General features: G+C 41.0%; 5 protein-coding genes across 5 annotated transcripts in view; 3 read left to right on the plus strand and 2 right to left on the minus strand.

Moving 5' to 3' along the window:
• si:ch211-230g15.5 (polyhomeotic-like protein 3) overlaps positions 1–1,470 on the plus strand; it is a 19,192-nt gene extending 17,722 nt beyond the window's left edge. Inside the window, exon 12 of the mRNA XM_037694195.1 lies at positions 868–1,470. Within this exon, the coding sequence (XP_037550123.1) occupies positions 868–1,022 (155 nt within the window). The 3' untranslated portion in view covers positions 1,023–1,470. The remainder of the gene's footprint in view (positions 1–867) is intronic.
• LOC119426617 (melanoma receptor tyrosine-protein kinase) overlaps positions 1–22,732 on the plus strand; it is a 531,032-nt gene that overhangs the window by 217,957 nt on the left and 290,343 nt on the right. The gene's annotated exons all lie outside the window — the stretch shown is intronic.
• On the plus strand, positions 4,266–7,640 carry LOC119426620 (claudin-11-like). The gene is made up of 3 exons (XM_037694189.1): positions 4,266–4,491; positions 5,637–5,801; positions 7,381–7,640. The coding sequence occupies exons 1-3, from the start codon at positions 4,266–4,268 to the stop codon at positions 7,638–7,640; spliced, it is 651 nt and encodes a 216-aa protein (XP_037550117.1).
• slc7a14b (solute carrier family 7 member 14b) lies at positions 8,676–15,833 on the minus strand. The gene is made up of 7 exons (XM_037694178.1): positions 15,533–15,833; positions 15,217–15,453; positions 14,835–15,052; positions 13,480–13,626; positions 12,822–13,030; positions 11,027–11,802; positions 8,676–9,137 (listed from the first exon to the last, which is right to left on the minus strand). Exons 1-7 carry the CDS (start codon positions 15,831–15,833, stop codon positions 8,770–8,772), a joined length of 2,256 nt encoding a protein of 751 aa, XP_037550106.1. The 3' UTR covers positions 8,676–8,769.
• On the minus strand, positions 20,806–22,160 carry rpl22l1 (ribosomal protein L22-like 1). Its single transcript, XM_037694194.1, has 4 exons — positions 22,109–22,160; positions 21,370–21,489; positions 21,076–21,197; positions 20,806–20,984 (listed from the first exon to the last, which is right to left on the minus strand). The coding sequence occupies exons 1-4, from the start codon at positions 22,115–22,117 to the stop codon at positions 20,840–20,842; spliced, it is 396 nt and encodes a 131-aa protein (XP_037550122.1). The 5' UTR covers positions 22,118–22,160; the 3' UTR covers positions 20,806–20,839.

A 22,732-nucleotide genomic window follows, 5' to 3' on the forward strand; every position in this document is an offset into this window, starting at 1 on the left:
TATATATATATATATATATATATATATATATATATATAATTATAGTGTGTGTGTGTGTGTGTATGTGTATAAATATATATATGTATACATATATATGAATATGTATATATATGTTTACTATTTATATATTGTACAATATATAAATTATTTATATAATATAATATATATATTATATATATATATATATATATATATGTTATTCTTTGCTAATTTCTTCCTTTTGTGCTTTTTCTGGCTTCAATTTTTTTATGCTTGTCTCAGCTATCTTTCTGCTGATATCATATTTTTTGTATACTTTTGGAGTATTTTCAGCTGTATGTACTGTAAGCAGCAGAAATTTAGTTTAAATCTGTAGAAAAAAATGTAAAATAGGCAGAGAGGCTGATCAGATTACAAAACAACTTGAAGCTTGCAAAAGAGAAACTGAAATGAAAAACAAAAAGCTGAAATTAGAAAGAAAATTAGCTGAAAAATCTACTAAAAAGACAGAAATTAGCTAAAGAAATTGCAGGGAAATACCTAAAATCAGTTTGAATAGGCAGCTGAATTTAGCAGAAACAAGCTATAAAAAAAGGTGAAATTAGCTGAAAAATACCTAAAACGTAGCTGAAAAAGCTGGATTTAGCAAAAAGCGAAAAAACGTATAAAAAAAAGCTGAAATGAGCAGTAAAGGTTTTAAACAGCTCAAAGTATCTGAAGAATGTAGAGAGCTCCAAAATTTTTCAATGAGAAAAACATGGCTGACAAAGCTAAATGTTTCAAAAATTAAAAATTGCACAAGTACCAGCGCAGGAACGTCCTGAATGAGCCGAACGTTTTCATTCATGAATTGATTAAATGGAACAAAAAAAGTTTTTTTTGTTTCAGGCTGCGGTGACGTGGCAGAGGCGTTCCGGCTGCAGGAGATCGACGGTCAGGCTCTGCTGCTCCTCACCGAGGACCACCTGATGACCAGCATGAACATCAAACTGGGCCCGGCTCTGAAGATCTGCGCTCACATCAACACGCTGAAGAACCCGTGAGGCGGAGCCCCAAGGACGAGCCGAAGACGACAGAACAAAGTCACAAAAAGAGGAGAAAGTTCGGCTCGTTGGTCGTTCCTGAGGTTTTAGAAACCGGAGAACCCACGGGTGTTCGGTCCCGTTCTGCCCGTCTGCAGCAGGACGTCTGAGGAGTTTTTGTATTTTTGTGAATATTTTACAAGCTACTGGAGAGTGTACATTTCAAAATATTTCATGAAGGATTTTGAACATTTAATATATAAAATTTGTCTAGTTTTTTTTAGCAACGTGACGTTAACGACAAATCTATCCCTGTAGCCGACATAACCAGTGTGTGTAAAGAGTTAAATAAAATAAATAAAACGTAGACTTTGTAAGTGATTGATGAAAGTTTAATGTTTTATATCGATATATTCTGGACAAAAAATCTGTGGGTTAAAAAAGTCACGATCAGGGTCGAGACGGACGTCTTCTGTTCACATTTTTATTATATTCTGCTTGAAATTATTTAATAAATAAATAATTCACCAAAACGAGTCGTTGTTGCTGTTTGAGTTCTAACTCTTGTAATTTGAAGGTCTCAGAACCGGATAAACGATATTCCTCAAGGAACACAAGGCCAAGGTGGAAAGACATCAGCAATGACCTCAGAGAAGCTGCTGTTGCTGCCTGTCAATCTGTGAAGGGTCAAAGGTCATTTAGGGTTCGTCGTTCTACAGAGTTTATCCATGAGTGGAAAACTTTAAATACGGCTGACAGGAAATTCACCCTGAAGGTCAGACCGTGCAGTGAGTTCTGACTCTGCAGGTCTCAGCAGGTCAAAGGTCATGACCTTGTCTCTATAAGCAACATGGCAGCACAACTTGGGTTGGTTTCATCTGAAGGAACCACGAGACTTCTGTGACAGAATCAGATCAGAGGACAGATGTTTACCCAGAATGCACTGCAGCAAACATCTTAAACCAGTAGGGCTGTAACTGACAAACTGCAAACGGCCCTCGTTGATAAGTGTAAACACCCGACTAACTTTAACCCCAGTTTTGCTGGAGGTTTGGGTCATTTCCACTGAATTGAGAGAAATTCTGAAAATCCCCAGTTTTGGTCTGACTGAACTTTAGCTGTTTGCTCAGCGAACCAGAAGCCATTTTTAACAGTCAGTTTGTGAAATCACAGCCTTTGATGCGTGCACAGCTTGTAAAATTGTGCTTTTGGCGGCACACGCTATCCCGTTGCGCACCACTAACCATATGGTACCCACATTTCTGATTTAATCTCCTGGAGCTCATTTTGGACATGAGGGCGGGCAGATTTAACCCGTTTTGAACAAATATGCATTCGAGACGCCAACAACCAGTTTGACGCTTCTTAAAGGAAACTCCTGGAGATGTTTCTTCTGAATTTCACTGGAGGCTCATGAAAATCTCTTTCAGTGTCATTCCAAGGTCACATTTAGGCGTTTTCTTGCAACTGTGTTTCCAACTTGTCCCAGACAAGCTCACAAGCTTCTCAGCCCGTGAGACCGTCCTCCCAGCTGTCAGCACGGCGGTGGAGGGTTGATGGTTAGACTGGGATTATGTCTTTCCTTTTTGATAAATCCTACAGTTAAGGTTGGCTTGGGTTTCCTGAGCTATCCCTTAGTTATGCTGCTATACCCTGCTGCAGTCTTTACCTGTTTGTATTTACTGTGTGGATGTTTATGAAGCTTTCACTCTGTTGACATCCATTTGACTTCTGTACATTTTTCAGCATCTTTCTCGTTCTTCAATTTTTGTGCCATTTCAACAAATCATAAATCAAAACTCTTTCAGGAGAAGGGTTTTGGTATTGGTGCAACTTTAGCTTTTTTTTTAATATTTAGCCTTTTCTGCCCTTTTTTTTTTCCTCATAGAAAATGAACTGAGCTCATTTCACATCCTTCAAATCTTTAGATGTGTTTACAACCTTTTACTGCTCCTTGCACATTTTGTTCTGCTTCAGCTTCTTTCAGCTTCCTTGTGCAAATTTAAACATTTTTCCAGCTAATTTCAGCTGTTTCTCACCTGTTTTGTGCTCTTTTTCAGGTTCTTTCTGCTGACATTTCTGTGATCATTCTAACTTCTTTCTGCTAATTTCAGCTTGTTATGCTCCTTGCAGCTAATTTTGGCAAGTTTCAGCTTTTTCTACTATTTCAGCTACTATTTATGTTTTATGCTAATTAGTTTTTTCAGCTAAATCCACATTTTTTGCACTCATTTCAACATTTTTCAGCCTAATTCAGCAAAAATGAGCTCTCGCCACTTCTTTCTGGTAATGTCAGCTTCTGTTTGCCTTTTTAGCTACTTTTCAGCTGTTTTGTTTGTTGCTGTTGCTAATTTCAGCTTTTTTCAAATAATTTCCACTTCTTCATGCACATTTCTGCTTTTTTCAGCCTAACTGAGCAAATGTATTATTTCTGCTTTCTTCTGCTAATTTAAGCTTTTTCTACCTGTTCAGCTACCTTTTTAGCATTTTTAGCTAATTTCAGCTGTTTTCAGATAAATTCAAGTTTTTGTGGTAATTTCTGTTATTTTCAACCTAATTAACTTATTTCTGCTAATTCCAGGTTGTTGTGCTCCTTTAAGCTTTTTTCTGCTAGTTTCTGCTTTTTAGCTGTTTTGTGCTAAATTTAGCTTTTTCAGCTAATGCCACATTTTTTGTTCAGCTCCTTCCACTATGCGTATTTCTGCCTTGTCAGCTACTTTTTGCTAACTTCAGCTTTTTAAAATATATATATATATATTTTTACCAATTTACTAATGTTTCTGCTAATTTATCTTAACATGTGTCTTATATCTTTGCTCCTATGAGTTCACCTGGACCAGGTCTGTGGAGGAGATACCCGCTCCTCTGACGGATCCAAGTCTTTGGTTTTCTCTGGCTCTGGATCTGGTTTGGGTTAGGGTCTGGTCTCCTCTGATTGGTTTTGGACCGAGGGGTCGGGTTTTCCTCCACACCCATGGATGAATCTCCTTCAGGCGCACTGACAGCTCGGAGCAGACCTGCTGTGGATTTAAACTCTCTGATTCGCTCCAAAATCAAATTAATTCTGGTTTTTAGTTTAGTTTAGTTTTTGGGGTTTATTTTATTTATTTTTTTATTTCCAAAAGAAAAAATAATAATTTGTGATTTTTTATTTTATTTCATTCTGCTCGTGAACATTTCAGACATCAGGTTTTTAACAGAACAGTCCGCTCCTCCAGCTCTTCTTTTTGTAAATTTATTTTATTTATTTTCTTTGTTTCTCTCATGGCGCACATCTGCAGGCAGCTGGCGGGCAGCTCGGCCAGTTGCGCGGGCTGGGTCGGACTCATCGTTGCCACTGCAACCAGCGACTGGGTCCGCACGTGCGGCTACACTCTGGCGGTGTGCGTGAAGATGGACGAGCTGGGCTCGCGGGGTCTGTGGTCCAAGTGCGTCATCTCCCCGTCCCTGTACCACTGCGTGGGTCTGGACCAGATGTTCTCCCTGCCAGGTGAGGAACCCACCTGACAGAACCCACCTGACAGAACCCTATTTACCACCTGATAGAACCCACCTGACAGAACGCACCTAATTACCATTAAACCTGTGGGAGTTACTTACCTGCCGACCCACTAGCCACCAAAGCTTCTTCCTCTCTCAGACTTTGCTCTTCTACAGTTTGTACATTAAAAAAATAATAAAAAAGGTGTTGTCTCAGATTAGATTATTTTAAATTCAGGGCTGGTAGCTTGGTAATATACCATATTATTTTACATTATTAGTGTTTAGTGTATCTTAGATCCTTGTATGTGGTTTCTTTTTATACTTTATATTGTTTTTTTGCTATTTTGGGGTGTAACTGGGACCTTGAGTACACAATTTCGTTCCACCTCATGTACCACATGTGATGCGAATGACAATAAAGAACCTTGGTGGTCAGCGCTGTGGTCTTGTAATCCTGAGGTTGTGGGTTCAAGGCCAGGTTGTGTCAGGAAGGGCATCCGGCGTAAAACAATTGCCAAATCTTTCATACGAGTTTGTTCGCTGTGGCCACCCCTGAAGAAAAGAGCAGCCAAAAGAAACTTACTACAGATTACTGTACTTTAAAGTCAATCCCAGCTTCCTGTTGGGACCTGGAGAAGAAAGATGATGGATGTTCTTCAACGTTCCTTCATAAATGTTCTTGTTCCTTCATATTTTCCTTCCAATATTCCAAGTAATCCTCTTCGTGGACAGTTCTCCAGACTTTCTGAAGCTCTTACAATGTTTTATTTGCTTTCATATTTTTTTTTTCTTAAGCTGCTTTTTTTTTACTCAGTTTCAGCTGTTGTTCATGAACATTTTCCATTTTTAACTCCAACCAAAGTCCAAAAAATTCCTTAGAAAGACTCTCAGAAAGTCTGGAGAAATGGAATTAAGATCGGAAGAAACGAGGGCTGGATTTAGAAAAGTTCATTTATTCTGTTTTTGGGACTTTCTGCTCCAAACCTTGTGGAGCTTCAAACCTTGATTTATGAAGGTGCGTTTAGAGATGATCCATGGCTTCAGAGATGTTCAGCTGAAACCCATTAAGGAAAGAATTCAGCTGTGTGATGGGCCAACGTCTGAGGTAGCGCCAGATGTGAAACGAGCTGACAGATGTTTGGTGTTCCTCAGCCTACATCCAGACGTCTCGGGCTCTGATGGTCTTCGCCTGCCTGCTGGGTCTGCCCGCCATGCTTCTCATCCTCATGTCCATGCCCTGCGTCCGGCTGCCCAATGACTCCTCGGCTGTCAAGAAGTGTCGCGCCAAGGTGGGCGGAGTCCTGGTCACCATCATGGGTGAGGATGTCACCATTAGGATGTTGTTTTTTTTCTTTTTTACATAACCTAACCTTTAGCAAACCATTACCAGTACTTGACTAACCCTAACCTAAAGTCAAGTTGTACCTCAGCCCTAATCCTAACCTCTAATCCAAAAACCTGGTTCTACCAAGTCAGAACCAGGCTTTGGTCCTGAAAAGGACTACCAGGCCTGACAAGATTCTTGATTAGACTAAAAAAATTAACAAAAACCATGTACACACGGCTGAACTACGCCACGAGTTTGACTTTCATAATTTAAAACGATACTAAAGTTGTAGTTTATTTTTATGTAGCTAAAGGACGTGCACTGCAAACGAGCAAAGGCTGTAAATGATTTTGGGTACGATATTTTGTAAATACTTAACACTTGTCCCTATACATTGTAACAATAAATAAAAATAACAAAAAGCTAATTCATATTCAAAGAGAGCTGAGTTTTAGAAACTGTTATATTAATTCAGACTGATTTTTTTTTTATTCCAGTAGGATAAACTAGGTAACGTTTTAAAGGATTCTTGGTAAATTATGATATTTTCAGATATTGCACTTGAAACGTAAAGAAACAGACAGTAATTAAACATTTCCAAAACAGCGTCTTTTAAAATAAATGTAGAAGCAGTTACTTAAAGGTTTTCGATATTAGAGTATAATTGCATGCATTTTTTCCTAACTAAAATATATATCAAGTCACCACTTTCTTGTCTAATTATCCAAAAACCCTGTTATTAATCTAACAAAGTGTCATTAACTCGAGTTTAACGAAGGGCCCAAAAGCAGGTAAAAACTTGGACAGAGTTCAGGGTTTTCAGCTGTTTTGGTTTGGGAACTAAGATAAATATAAACCAACACATGAACTAAAGTAGTTTTAAGGACAGTCGTCGAAAGTTCGGACTCTTTAAAATAAGATCTAATCTAATAATGGTTAATCCAAGTGGAGCTGTACGACCATCTTAAAGTAACTTCAGCCCCAAAATATAGTGTTTTACACAATGATAGCTTTTTAAAAACTTTATATTGTACATCAGATTGTCATTATACAGTTGTTCCAGCAATAGTTGTGATTTCCCTGCAAGAATTAGCTAGCGGCTAATTCTGCTATTACTGGCATAAAGCCACAGATATCTGTATAACCATGGGGTGCAAAACTGATAGCAGTGTAAGTGTTTATAATAGTGTTTGCATGAACCGCTTTAAGATTTTTAGATTAAAGTTGTTTTAAGACAATATTAGCCTTTAGCAACTAGCTGTTAGCTCAAGCTACCTGTTAGCTCATCAGTATTAGAATCTGTTTCTCCAAATTGAGGTTGTTCAAAAAGTTATTACAGATGAGATGTAACTTCTTTATATGAGCCTGTATTAATACTTTTAGTATTTGGAGAACTCTGGTCCTTCCAGCTGAGGTGGAGGAGGAAGGAGGGAACCTGTGTCACGGTTTAGAGGTCACCCTGACTGGATTTTTCTGCTTCCTGTGGGATGAGACAGCTACTTCCTGTCAACATTCTCCAGCTGTCGAAGGTTTTAACGAGTCATTCTATTCTGTTTTTCTTTGTTTCAGCTGTCTGTGGCATCATATCCACCATCTGGTTCCCCATCGGCGCTCACCAGGAGGAACATCTGATGTCCTTCGGCTTCTCCCTGTACGCCGGCTGGGTCGGAGCAGGGCTCTGCATGCTGGGGGGGTTCGTGATCTTGTGTTGCCAGGTCGCCAGCGTCGGCATCCCGTCCAGGGAGAACAGCTTCTTCTACTCCCGACGGGGGAACACTGCCATGCCGCTGGATCGGCCCTCCAACCACGCCAAGAGCGAACGAGTCTGAAGGCTGTTTTCAGCTGAAAGTTTCACTTTAAAACACAAGAAAAACTAAACATCATTTTTAAAAATACTTTTAGTTAACCTAAATGTTAGACAAAAGTACTTTTCTTTTCTAAAATAAAAACAAATGATTGTTTTTTAAACTTCAAACTAAATTATGCCAGATAAAGTTGGGTTGTAAACATACTGTATGTTTGATTTGTGCTACTTTTTTTTTAAATACATGTGGACATCAATTTCACAAACTTGCTAATTTTATAACAAAACTATTAGTGAAATTTGGTGACATCTAGTGGCGAATCTGCAGATTGCAACAAACTGAACAGCTTCTAAAAGTTCACAAATGTAATTTCTTTAGTTTGATTCATTAAAATTTTTTTTTGGGGGGGGGGATGAAATTACAAACTTTATAAATTTTATTTCTTTGTGATTTTGTAAAGTGGAATATTTTATTGTATTTCTGCCATAAAACATCCAAAAATTACAAAAACTTTAGGAAAAAGTTCATTCTTAAAGATAAGAAGTTTATTGTTTTAATCTAAAGTTAATGTCTGTTTGACCTTCATAATAAAAGCTTTTCATGAGTTAAACTAAACGACTACACTTCTATACAATTATTATACATAAAAAGATGTTTCCCTGAACAGGTAAGAACAGGAACTGTCTTTTGTTAATTATTTTTTTACTGTACTCAACTCTTGCATGATGAATATACATAAATTTATTTGTGTGCCATCACTGCAGATTTTGTTTGAGAATCCAAGCAATAAAAATGTATTTTACTCCACAAACAAGTCCCAGCTTGCTTTATTGTATTTTCAAAAGGACTTAATCAAACACTTGTTGTCATTTACACACATTAACACTGAATAATCACTCTAATTAGAAATATGTAAAGACTAAACAAACACAAGGCAAGGTAAAGTTAAATTGTCTTGAGGTGTTTCACGTTCAAAAGGAAATCCTTGAAGTATCCTGATGCATGCTTGAAGGTTCGGTGATGGAACGAAGAATCTGTTGGTCCAAATCTTCTTAAATGTTGCTTCATTTGATACCAAATTCCAAAGTTTGATCAACTCTTCCAGATTTTAGATGGAGTTCTCCAGAGGGAGGATAAAGCCAAAATCCTAAATTCAGTCGTCCTCATCAAACCCAAAGTTGGTCCTTCCCTTGGACCTGCTGCCTCCACTTGGATACTGAACTCCTCCTCCAGATTGGTACCCAGACTGGTCTCCATTCTGACTCTGCTGCTGCTCCTCTTCGTAGTCCTCGTTCTGGTTCTGCTGCTGGTTCTGGTGGCGATAACCCCTCTCCTCCGGTGCAGACCAACCCTGGTAGGGTCCATCATCCTGCTCCTTGGGTTCAAGGTCATCTTCGGGGGAGAAGGTATCGTCCAGGTTGTCATCGTAGCGCCGGTAGGAGCTGGCGTGGGCCTGCTGCTCACGGGCGCTCAGCTCCAGGGTGCTGTGCCAAACACCGTAACAAACGTAGATCAGCAGACCTGAGACGGGACCAAAGATAAAGATTAAAAACGCTCAGGTCGAGAGGTCAGACTGGTAGACTGGGAGGATTCTGACCCAAGATTGAGTTTTCTTGGCATCTTTGATCAAAAACGACCCACAACCTCAGAAACAATTTAAATAGAATTGGGAGATAATTGCTATTAATAAAATGTCAGTAGAGGACAAAATGTGTCAGGTTTGTCGAGGTTGAAGCTAATGTCAGGACAAGTCAGTGTCCAGTCCTGGTCCTCCAGAACCATAGGTGTGCATGGATGTTTTTTTTCTATTTCAGCACACCTGATTTAAATAAATGAGTAATTAATAGCCCTGCTGAACTTACAGACACAATATAATTGTATAAATGCAATTAATCATTGAATCTGTTGTGTTGGAGCAGGCGTTCCAAGCTTTGAAAACTACTTTTTTGGGAACTGAACTCACATGCAAGAGAACTTACGACATGTTTGCATTTCTATGTAACTGAATAAACTGCACCAATGCTGCAAATGGTGAGCACATTGTTTTGTTGCAGTTTAGTCACAAAGTATCCAAACCATGTCTCTGTATGAGCTCTATTTAATCCATTTTTTTTATCTCTAATTGGTCACAATTTGAATTCACAAGTTGCAAAACACTCCTATTCATGACTCCCCTCGCAAATTTAGTTTGATAGTCTCCAACAATAATGGTCCAGTGGGATACTACACTTTGTGTAAGTGAATTGTGCATCTAAACAGTGATGAGCCTCTACAGCATGAAAATTACTAGCATTACCATCCCAACTAGACCAGTGGTCCCCAAAGATGGGGATGGGAATCCAAGACGGGTCACAAAACACAATGTGGAGTATCTTAACGTGATCTCTGACATATTGGCCTTAATATGTTTTTTCTCGATTCTACTAAAAGTTATTGTTTGGGACATGTAAAAACTCTAACTTTTACAAAAATTAATGTTTATTACATTTTTTACCTAGGGCGTCATCATTATTTTATTGGCGCAATGCATTCTGGGGCGATGACATACACAGGTTGTAGTGGAGACTGAAACACGAGGGGTCAATGCTAAAAAGTTATAACGTGTGACAATAAAGTTATATTTTGTATTAGTCCTTGTGCATAATATGGGTTGAAACGAATAAATGCAATAAAGTTATGTTTAATTTGTAGCGCTGAAGCTAACACTATACATATTGGGTCTGGAGCTAACATCGTAGGCTATTCAACCTTTATTTATACAGGTTAGTCCCATTGAGCCCTGGGGATTCATTTACAAGAGAGACCTGACCTATATATTATCTCCAGAGCTAACGTTGTACACATTAGCTCTGGTGCTAACTCCCAGCTGAGTCATTTCTCCATTTTCCTCTGTCAACGTGCTCCAGTTCAAATTAAAGAGCTAAACATCAGATAATGTACAAAATTAACCTTCGAGATAAATGAAGCTCGTACCGGAGTAACATGTATACATCATTTACCCAAAATGCATTGCAGCATAAATGAAATGGAGACATCCATGCGTCATTAATATTTTTAAAAAATCTATAAAAAGTAAACAGCCTACAGTTCTTTTTACAGTATAGGTTTTATTGCTGAAGTCATTGTTTACCAAATAATGTCTATTGTTCCAACTAGTCAGAGAATCTTTTGAGATCTACAGAACCTCAGTACATTTAGCCTTAAATGATGCAAAAAGATATTTTTTAAAAAGCCATATAGATAAATACAAATTTAATTAATATTTGATGAAAAACTCTAATGATGTTTGAAAAATTCAACCAGTTACCAGGTTTATGGGTCTTTGGGACTTTAAATTTATTGGTCAGTGAAAGAAGATTCCATTCAGGAAAAGAACTTCAGATGAGTTTGGTGAGAGTATCTCAACTCACCTATGAGACACCAGATGGTGAACCTGGCCCAGGTGAGGGAAGACAACTTGAGCATGAGGTAGCTGTTGACCAATATGGCCACCGCAGGAACAAAGGGCACACAGGGTGCCATGTAGGGCAGCCTCCGTGTGCTCTCTGGTTGTTGTACAATCAGAATCAAAAGCTTCACCAAGGATCCCATCATCAGTGTGGCCATCAGGCCTGAAACCACCGCCCCTGCCCCAGAGCCCTGCTCAACTCCAAAGATGATGGTGGACCAGAGGAAGAAGGACATGAAGAAGAAGGAGAGGGTGCATCTGGTCACAATGCGACCCGTAGTGGGGGTGGGACGTGCTGACGAATCTGGTATTCCCAGCCGAACCCTCAGGGTGTAGTAATGACCTCCCAGAAGCCTTTTCAACAAGGGGGCGTGGCCTGTGTGGAACTCAGAGCTGTCTACCTCCCCTTCAGTCCCCCCACCATGATAGGAAGGCCCATCACGATCCGTCCCTTCCATCAGGACATGGTCGCCTATGGTGGGTTCCCCATCCTGATACTTCAAGTGGTCCACATCGTCCTCCGAGTTAAACTGGTGTGTGTCAGTCTGTTCATCAGGCTGGTAGCGCAGTAATAAGACACACACGCTGACCAGAGTGTAAGCCAGGAGCGTACCGATGGACATCATCTCGATCAGGTCCCTGAGGCTCACCAGGAGAGCCAGGATGGCCGCCAAGCTTCCCGACACCACACATGCCACGGCAGGAGTGTGTGTGAGAGATGACACGTGTGTCAGAAACCTACAAATGCAGACACAAAACAAGTTTTTATCAGGAACAAATTAATTAGACTTTTAAACAATTTATTTGTACCAAAGTGGAATGATTATGTAAATTCAAGGATTTTTTTAACTTGGTGCACAAGTTGGAATGCATTTATTTATTATTCATTTGGTTTTTCTCTAATACACACACCTTTACCAAAGTCTGGAAGATGACTCAAATGGATGTTTTAAGAACATCCCAGGAGCTGCCAGAAATATAGATCCTCAGTGTCCCTGTCCACAGCAAAGTCAGTTCTACGTCCACATGGACTTAAACGGGGGGTGCAGACCAAGGAAAACCCCCCGTGACTCTTTCAAGCTGGACTGAACTCTGCAATTGTCCACATGGACAAACCAAATGCCTCAGTAGAGAAGTTTGGTGGTCAGACATGACTAGATTTGAGCTGTTTGGACACAATGACCAATGTTTGGAGGGGGTCAAGATGAAAACTGTACCAATGGAGGGGGTATGATGTGGTACTGGTGGATGAAGGAAGAGACCTCCCTATGAATTCATCAACTTCACCTCAAATCAACAGCTGACACCTGGACACAGTTGGGTCCAACAGTACAGTGATCCCAAACACGCATCAGAACTGGTTTCTGATAAGATAAAGTGGGCAAACATTAAGCTCCTGGAATGACCTTTTCAAAGTCCTGACCTCAGCCCAATTGAAAATTTGTGGACAATGTTTAAAAGCCAGATTTGTGCAGAAAACCAATCAGTTTAAATTAACTATCACTTCTACCAAGACAAGTGGTCGAACAGTTTGTTGATGGTTACAAAAAGCCTGTCCTGTCTGGTCCAGGTGCACCTTGCTAATTGACCCCCAAACAAATATTACTTGGGAGGAAAATATGTATTTGAGCCTGTATGGAATAATGTAAAAAATAATGTTTAAAGTCACTGAAGCTGTATAATCATTCAACCCTGGAAAAAGAATGGCTCTAATGAATCATGACCTTGACACGTCAGTGCATTTCCTTCTGCCTCACCTGAACAGCAGTCCATCTCGGGCCATGGCATAGATGACCCTGGGCATTGGGAACAGAGAGCCCAGCAGAGAGACGGTGAGTCCAGCTATGGAGCCAACAGCCACAGTGTATTTCCCCCACATGAAACCGTGCACAGCAAACATCTCCATGAGAGGAGCTGATCCGTCGATCAGGTTGTAGGGAACCATGAGGGTAAGGATCACACTCACCTGTTGGGAGCAAAGGAGCAAACAAATGTGAAAATACACTTACTGTGTTATAGTCAAGAACACCTGAATCAAGACTAGAGTTTTTCGATGTCAAGACAAATCAACTTTGAAGGCTTTATTCTAGACGAGTATGCATCCAAACGAACACTAGGATCAAGACTTAAGTGGCTGAAAACCAGTTTAGACTAGCATCAGAGCAGATAACCATTCAGTCATATTTAGACAACGTACAGAAACTTCATAGTTACCCCCATAATCCACAACCATTCTGCCTGATGGTTCAGTCATCTGCTCAATGATGAGAAAAGATCTACTTTGTATAAAGCATGCGGTCAATTCCAGGAAGAGACTAAAACCTTGGAAAAGGGGTGTTCTTTAAATGGATCAAGTACCCATTTAAAGAAGAAATTGTGTATTTTAAGTGTAAACGTCTTGAACGCTGTACTGACCGACACATAGGCAGTGAGGCAGGTGACCAGTGAGACGGTGATGGCGTAAGGGATGGAGGTGTTTGGGTTTTTTGCCTCCTCTCCTGTCGTTGCAATGATGTCAAAGCCGATAAAGGCGTAGAAACATGTTGCTGCTCCTTGCATCACCTGAACAGAAATGATATGTCACAGAAAATCTGGTCTCAGACTCATCTATCCATCATCTTTACCCGCTTCTTCCTTTTCGGGTCGCATGGGTCACTGGTGCCCATGTCCAGCAATCACTGTGCGAGAGGCAGGGTACACCCTGGACAGGTTGCAAGTCCATCACAGGGACACATAGAGACAAACAAATATTCACTCTCTCACTCACACCTCGGGACAATTTAGATTTACTAATCAGTCTAACATGCATGTTTTTGGTCTGTGGGGAGAAACCGGAGTACCCGGAGAAAACCCATGCATGCACGGAGAGAACATGCAAACTCCACCCAGAAAGGCACTCAGGCTGGGATTTGAACCTGGGTGACCTGCTTGCTGAGAGGCAGCAGCTCTATCAACTGCGCCACCGTGCTGCTGAGTCATCTAAAAGATTAAAAAATTTCCATAGTTTTACCAGTCCAACAACAAAACAACAAAGCATTATTAGAAATGGTTAATGAATGTAATTGGCCCAATATTTATGGCACTGTAAGAGAAGATTTTGTTAACGCACAGGTCTGGGGGTGAAAGGAAGAAACCAACCCACCAATCAACCAACCAGCAATCAACCAACTACCATCCAACAACAAATTAACCAACCAACCATACATGCAACAACAAACCAAACTGCAAAACAATTATCCCATCAACCAACCCACCAAACAACCTACTGGTTAGTTACCCACCAAGTATCCACCAATATGCCAACCATCCTATCAAGCATCTAATCCACCAACCTATTTATCCAACCCACCAAACAACCCTCCTATCATCCTACTGAGCCACCCTCCAACTAACTAACCAACTCACTCACTCACTTACTTACTAACTTATTTACTCGTCAACAACCTCCCAATCAGCTACCCACCCACCAACCATTTAACCATCTAACCCACTGGTTCATGCAGGGCAGTGTTCCTCAGGGACCAGGGTTGGGAACCACTGAACCTATCAACCAGCCAACCCATTCATCCAACAAAAAACAGCTTACCAAACAACCCTTCTATCATCCATCCAAGCCACCCACCAACCAAATAACCAACTAATCAACTCACACGCCAACCAACCTGCCAATCGTTAAATCAACCAACCCACTCAGCATCCACCAAGCCATCCATCTACATCCATCTACTCATTATTAAACTCACCAACCAACCCACTGCATAATGACTCACCCCCGACCAGCCATATGGCAGAAAATTTCCGCCCTCCCAGTTACTTGCTGACAGGAAAAATAGTCCGGCGATGATCATGAAGACCCACACCACCAGGTTGACCACGTTCAGGATGTTATTGAACTTTACAGAGTTCTTCACGCCGAGCGCAATGATCACTGTGACCAGCAGGGCGATGAATAGGGCCAATATGTCCGGGTATGTGTCCTCGCCTTTACCTGACACGACAGAGACACACCTGATCTTTAATAAAGATATATTTACATAAACAACTCAAAGCAGTTTTTATTAAAAAAAATAGCTTTTATGTCAGCAGTAGGTCAATATTTGTGTTACAGCTTCAAAAAGGTAATATTTGCAACAATCTTTTTCTCTCACTGACCGAGTCCTCTGAGCGTGCCCAGGTGTGTTATCATGTAGTTGCTGATGCTGTGATTGGCCAGAGAGTCAAACATGTTGCTGAGAGCCGATGCCCCCGCCGCTGTGCCGATCAGGTACTCAAGGATCAGGTTCCACCCAATGAAAAACGCCACAAACTCTCCAACTGTTACATAGCTGTAGGTGTACGCCGAGCCGGTGGTTTTGGGGACCCGGACACCAAACTCTGCGTAGCACACGCCTTAGAGGAAAAACACATTCATGAACATTAATAACAATTCAGAACGTTTGGATTGTAAAAGTCCATCAGAGTTTTTTACCAGACAATATTGATGCCACCGCTGCAATGATGAAGGAGAGGATGACCCCTGGCCCTGCCATCGCCTTGGCGACCAGCCCAGCAACCACATACATCCCTGTCCCGACGCAACTGCCCACCCCAAGTGACACCAGGTCCACAGTGGTCAGAACTTTCGCCAGTCCGACTGTCGAGCCCTCTGCCAGCTCGGTGAGGTCATCGGAGCTGTGAGCCATGGAGCCCACCGGTTTGGTCCTCAGCAGGCGGGAGTACATGTTGTACCAGGCGTCACCCAGAGACACCCGACCCAGCCACCCCCCCATGGCCTCACCTGGTTATCACCTGCTGACGGTAACAAGCTCTACAGTCCGTTTACCATGGTCTCACCCGGAGCGGCCTCAAATCTGCTTCCGGTTTGTTTCATGAAAGCTGAATCCAAACGAAGAACCTCTGAAAATAACAAAACCAAATGTCAGTGAATGTCAATAAAGTCCCTGTGAATGAATGAATTGATTTTTCCTCAGATATTCAAGGTTCTCTGCCATGTTGGCACTAACCAAGAACACCATGAAGCTCCTTTCAGTATGGCGGCACAAAACTCTCGCCTTGTTAGCATAAAATGTGCTGTCGTTGGCCATTACAGCGTATTTCTATCCCAGTGGGACCAGTGACAGAGTTCTGCTGCTGTTCATTAAACTGGTATCACATTCTGGGGCTGGTTTCATTTAAGGATGACGAAACAAGTCCCAAAAGACATAAAGGCAAAAAAGTTTCTGCAGAACTGCAAATCTCTCAGACTGACATGAACTTTGTTGGCTGCTGAATGATCATTTTCCATCTTTGTCATCACTTATCGCACATTCTGAGGTTCTTCTCTGCTTTTTCTTGATTAGTTGTTCATTTATTAGTCTCATTTGAGATATTTGGTGTCTGTCAGTTAGGAATAACTCAAATGTAAGACCTACCAGATAAGACTAGAGGTTTTTATTGTGATTTGTCAGTTAGCTGTCAGTTCTGACAGGGTCCAGAAAGTCCTCAGACCTGTAATGATTTGGGGGTTTGTGGTGCTTTAAATTGTGTTATGTCATGGTTGGACTTTAGTTTAAAGTTCTTAGTTTCTCAGTCAGTGTTCCCCTAAGTTCATCTGATCATCTCTAGAAAGGCTTCCGTGGCATGATGCTACCACCGCCATGCTTCATTGTGGAGCTGATGTTGGTTAGGTGGTTACGTCTGTTTGAAACCAGATCAGTCTTGGACCAGAGGATCTTGTTCTTCAAGGTCTGAGTCCTTCAAGCACATTTTCCTCTAAGGAGACGCTTCCATCAAGTCCAGATCAGTGAAGGCCTGGTTCTGGAACTCAGTCCCATCTCCACACAGGATCTGAAGCTCAGCCAGAGGGACCAGCAGGTTCTTAATAGACCCTTCTCCCTCAACTGTTCAGTGCGGCTGAGGGATCAGCTCCTTGAAGAGTCCTGGTCCTGCCAAATGTCTTCTGTTTGAATCACAAAGCCCACTGAGGTCTGACGGAACCCCCCATTATGATGCTGCCACTGCCATGCTTCACTGTTGGAATGGTACTTTGACCTCATGGCTTGATTTTTTCTCTAGTATGTACCGTCAGCTAGCTGCCCTTAGAAATCAAGTCTAATAAAGTTCAAATGGGCTTTTAACTGAGTGTAGCTCATTTATTTAAAAAAAATTAAACATAAAACTGCAGATGAACCTTCCTGAACCCTCTGTATGTATTCTAAAGTGTTTTTAAAATCACAATACCTCGTTATTATCAATTACAAACATATTCATGTAAACAAACTTTTTTAACTCGTATTGTAGCCCAAATAAAAACTTCTTGCTGTAGGAGAAATGAGCACGGGACAAAACTAAAACTCCAAGCACCAAGACCTTTGGGCTCGTGGTTGCAGGTCCCAGCTGGGTCCGATCAGAACCCCTCCTGTACAGATGATACGAGCAGATACCATCAGTTGTTCTTCTCGGTCACTAGAGCGAGGCTCCCCCTTTGAATCATTGATGACACCCCAGGATCCACTTTCAGAGCGGAAAAACTACAACCATGGAGCAAAAACTGCTTCAGGTCAAATAACCAAAGACTTCCTGAGGAACATGTACAGCCGGACTTTAAAACCCTGAAGAGCTCAGAGTTTTACACGACACAAATGAGTCAAACAGTCCAAGGAGCAGGTCAAAGGTGCTGGACTCACTCTGTTTGCGGTCCGGTCCTCTGCTTGTGGTCCAGTCCTCTGCAGAGCTGCAGAAAATGGTGACACCATGAGCCGGCAGCATCAGCTCCCTCAGAGCTGACACCATGTGATCGGACTGATGAAATATTCAGATCCATGACACGAGCAGCGGGGTGCCACCCTAACCCAAGTTTATTGGATTAATACATTTAAATTTCATTAAAAAAGACCAACTAAATATAAACTACAAACAGCCCATCGCTTATAGGTTCTTATAGTTTATAGTTCTACTCTTCAAGTCCAGAAACTCCTTCAGCAGCAGAACCCTCAGTGGTTTTCTGTTGGACTGTATCAGTCTCACATGGTTGTGGAGTTCTGGCCCACTCTTCTTTACGTTGTTGCTTCAGTTCTGCTCACTGAGGGTCCACCCATAGCGTTTTGTCAGGTTCAGGTTCTGGAATCTGACTGGACCATTTGTTCTTCTCGTCCTGACCCGTTCATTTGTAGATCAGCTGCTGTGTTTGGGATCATGATTCTGTTGGACAGACGGACTCTCATTTAGAGCCAGAACTCTTTGGTCTACAGAAGAGTTCATGGCCCACTCTATGACTGCACAAAGCCCAAACCATCAGCCTCCACCGCCATGCTGACAGCTGGGAGGAGCTGTTTGCTGCAGTGCATTCTGGGTAAACATCTGCTCTCCGGTCTGGTTCTGTCCCAGACGTCTCATGATTCCCTCAGATGAAACTTAGTGGAGCTGCCATGTTATCGTGACCTTTGACCTGTTCACTGAGGCCTGTGGAGTCTGGGATGGAGCTCATTGCACGGTCTGACCTTCAGGGTGAATTCGCTGGGAGCAGACAAATGATTTCCACTTTCATTCAACTTGTGAATAATCTTTCTCTCTGTAGAATGATGGACTCTAATTGACCTTTGACCCTTCAACAGCAGCTTCTTGAAAGTGGAGTCAACACACAACTGCTCGGTGGAATCTGTTTTGTGTTTTTGTCCATTTTAGATCGAACCAGAACAATTTTAGAACTTGATACGGATCAGAGCTGTTTTATTGTGTCCTCAAACACTTAAAAACGACACAAAACACAAATAAAAACATGTAAAACATAACATCAGACCAAAACAAAAAGCCAAATTAGAAATCAATTTTAAATTTTACAACTCCTAAAAAAATAGATGAAAACAGAATCATTTCAGACATTTAAAGAAAAGCAGAATAAACAGTTAAATTATCGTTGAAGTGTGAAGATTCGTCTCATGGGAGGTTTTTTTTATTTATTATTTGTTCATAATTTTGATGTTTCTGCAGCTTCAGCCTGAAACATTTCTGTGTCAAGGTGTCGCTGTAATCTGATGCTCAGAGTCAGATAACAGAGTTACCTGCAGGCACAGGTGTTTAAACACCTCCCAGTCGGCTCGGACTGAAGAAAACACTAGATTTTATTTAAATTCACAACAATCTGGAAGCTAATTTCACCTCTGTTTCAAAATAAATCTGCAGAATGAAACCTGAGTGGCAAACACTCCTGCTTTTTTTATTTTTTTTTTAGTTTCATGTTTTCAGGAGTTCTGCTTGAGATAAACCTGCACCGACAGTTCGATTCCCCATGACGAAGGTGGAGACATTCCTGAGATGAAGCGCTTTATGAACAACAGATTAAAGAACCGGAGTGAGGCCAGAAACTGGAGGTTTTATAACCTGGAAAATATTATACTTAAGGACGAGGTTCGAGCTGACATAAGGACTACAGTTCCCATGAGCCTTTGGGTCTGTTTTAAACTGCCAGCACTTTAAGGTGAAATGGAACAGGTCAAACATCCTTAAAAACTTAAAATAAAAAGATGTGGTCTGTATCTCCTTTTGTCAAACTGTTATTATTGGCCTTAATTGCATTTTATTCAACTCATGTTGTAGTTTCAACTTCACTTTGCAAACTTTTGAAATAATTTAGTTTTTGGGAAAGCAGCTGTTTGTTGAAGTAACAGAGCTCTTATCATCTGGTTCTATTAGAACCACATCAGTTTTATTTTTTAACGGAGGTTGAACACAGAGCTTCCGAACAGATACAATATAAAAACCAAAAGGACAATAAAGTATAAATGAACAGCAAGCGGTCGATAAACATGTTCTCCTTAAAAAATAAGCTGAAATAAAAAGATGGCATCCACGTTCTTGAGCTGGTCCAGGTCTCAGCTGTTCTGTGAATTGATGCGGTTCTGTTTGTGCTCTACAGCCATGATTGGATCTCAATGAGTGATGGAGCAGATGATGGATTGCTCCGGTCCTTTGTGGTGGAAAAGGCAGCACTTTGGTCTAAACCTCAAACGTTGCCAGGTTTGGGTCTGAAGGAACCAAATCCTGGATCAAATCCACTGAATTGAGCTTCCTCTGCACGGTGGTCAGGTTCGGCCTCGGACTTGAGGAGCTCCATGATCAAAGCAAAGCTTCTGTTCTTCAAGAGTCCAGACACCCAATTAGTACCTCTAGGTTTGCCAGCACCAGGAATCCCCGGGTCAGATGCAGAACTCTCCTGAGATTTTACGTTCTCAGTCCTGGAAACAAGTTTGGATTCCCCAAGAGGGAGGTCCGAGTTTACCTCCTGGACCAGACCTCAAATTAGATCTGTTGTAAATTAGCTTAGTTTTTTTTCTCTGCTTAAAATATTTAAATTCTTATGGTTGTTTTGAACCTTTAACGTTATTTTTGGTCGTTTTGCATATTTTATTTCTTGATTTTCTGCATATGCATACGTTTTAGTAACTGCAGTACATTATTTCATTTCAGTCCCAGTGCACTCACCCAGCGCCACCTGTTGTCTCTTTAATGAACCACATCAGAAACAACAATCTGCTTCGTTTGATAAATATGTTCAGATAAAAAATAAAAACTACAGGAATCTTTCTGTAAAATGTCTGATTTAGTTCAACTCTATTACCTTAGTTATATATAAAAAAAACTTGTGGTGGTAAAATTAAACACTACAAAAGATTTTATACTCCCTTTAGGATGTTTGTTACATAATCCAGGAAATATGAATTTAACAGAAAAACAAAGTAAAAGCAAACAAACACCCAGGACAGATGAATGTTTTCCACATTTATTCTCGAGCAGCTTTTTACTCGTCTGCCTCGGACTCCTCGTCGTCCTGACTGATCTGGAAGTACCGCAGCTCGTACGTCTCCTTGTCGCACGCCACCACCCGCAGCCAGTCCCGCAGGTTGTTCTTCTTCAGGTACTTCTTTGTCAGGTACTTCAGATACCTGGAGCAGAGAGACGGGTTAAAACCAAGTTTTAGAGACGGTCATCTGCTTTTCTTTTATATTTTAGAGGTTACAATGTGCAGCAGCTCACCTTTTAGAGAACTGTTTCTCTGACGTGACGTTGATCTTGTTCTTCATGCGGCCAACCTGGACTATGTTCCCCAGGTTCCCTGTCTTCCCGTTCACCTTAATCCTCTCCTTGAGGAAGGTTTCCTGTCAGACAGAGCACAATGATGCACTAGGGAAGGGAACCCTAGTGAGGCAGGAGCTAGGGAAGTGAGCCCTAGTCCAGACACACGGTAAGCTGATTGCAAAATGATTAAATAAACCTTTAATTTACTAAAAAGTCACAAGTGCTGTGTACGTAAAGACAAATAAGACGTACAAAGCTTGCAGAGTCCAGGATCCCGTCCTCCACAGGGTGGGTCAGGTCCAGGGTGAACTTCCAGGCAGCTGCCTTTTTAGACTTTTTAACTGCACCCAGCTTCTTGTGTTTACCGGTAATCTGAAATTAAAATAGCACAAATCAGTTAGAAATCTTGTGTAGAAGCACAAATAAACGTCCTAGGTGGTAATATTGTATAGATGACGTAATTTTAAACCATAAGGAAAAAGACTAATTTCAATAAACTTTTCACCATAAATTTACATAACCAAAACATTGAATTACTTGTAATATTTTTTAAATTGACAAACTCGTACACTTTAGTATTTACCGGTACATGCTGCTAACTCGTGCTAGCAGTTGCTAACGTTATAAAAATGTAGAAAACCTCAAGAGTCATTTGACTAACAGCCCTTACAATGAAGCCGAAATGATCAGTGGATCGTATACTACCTTTACACAACCTAATAATTTAATTAAAAGGTTACGATATGAACAACACTAATTTGACCTAGATCTACTTGTTTTTCCAACGGAGTATGGTCTCCAGTACGAATGGGACACGTGTTAAGGCCAACTCTGCCCGTTCATCGGTAATATGCTTTCATTTAATACACTTAGAATTATTTACAGTAGATTAGCCTCCGTGACGCTTTATAGTTTTTTTTAATAGATACTTGAAATAATAAAAGTAACATAATTCGACTTTTGAGTAAATTCCTGAGTAGAGAGGACCTACCGGCGCCATGTTGAGACAGGACAGGAAAGAGAGAGGGGACGTCGCGGTGCAGTGACGTAAGACGCACCGCCTGAGGCGCCCTTCCAAATATGGGTATGTTGATAATCGGTGTATTTAGCAATATAATTACATTCATGTGGGGTCATAAATATTTTATTTACAAGCTCATTTTTCATGTTAGTGTTCAACCCGGAATAAAACATTAAGTATTTCACAATAAGTTCAGGTTTAGCCTAGAAAACAGATGGAATGGTTAAAAGTTTGGGGTTTAGTGCTGAAAGTTGAGGCAGGTCCAAAGGCCAACAGGCTCAAACAGTCTGATAATAAACCTGCTGAGTCTGTTCAATCATTGACAAGCTCTTCTCGCACACTTTCAGCTTCAGCCTGGGCCTCATCGTACACACAGGAAGTAAATCCCTCCTGATGAGTCAGAGAAACCACAACCATTGCTATGAAACTTGCATCTTTATTCCAGTTGTGCAGGAAGGAGTGATTCATCGGCACAATTTCAGCTTCAGGCGGGGCGTCGCCACAGGTCTACAAAGCAGCATTAACACTTAGGTTTGCGTTTATTACATCTTTACATGGACTTCAATTTTAAGCTTCTCCTATTTTAATCACGAC

Source organism: Nematolebias whitei, chromosome 20, assembly GCF_014905685.2.
Source record: "Nematolebias whitei isolate Nwh7 chromosome 20, NemWhi1, whole genome shotgun sequence".
In the NCBI taxonomy this organism is placed as follows: Eukaryota; Metazoa; Chordata; class Actinopteri; order Cyprinodontiformes; family Rivulidae; genus Nematolebias; species Nematolebias whitei.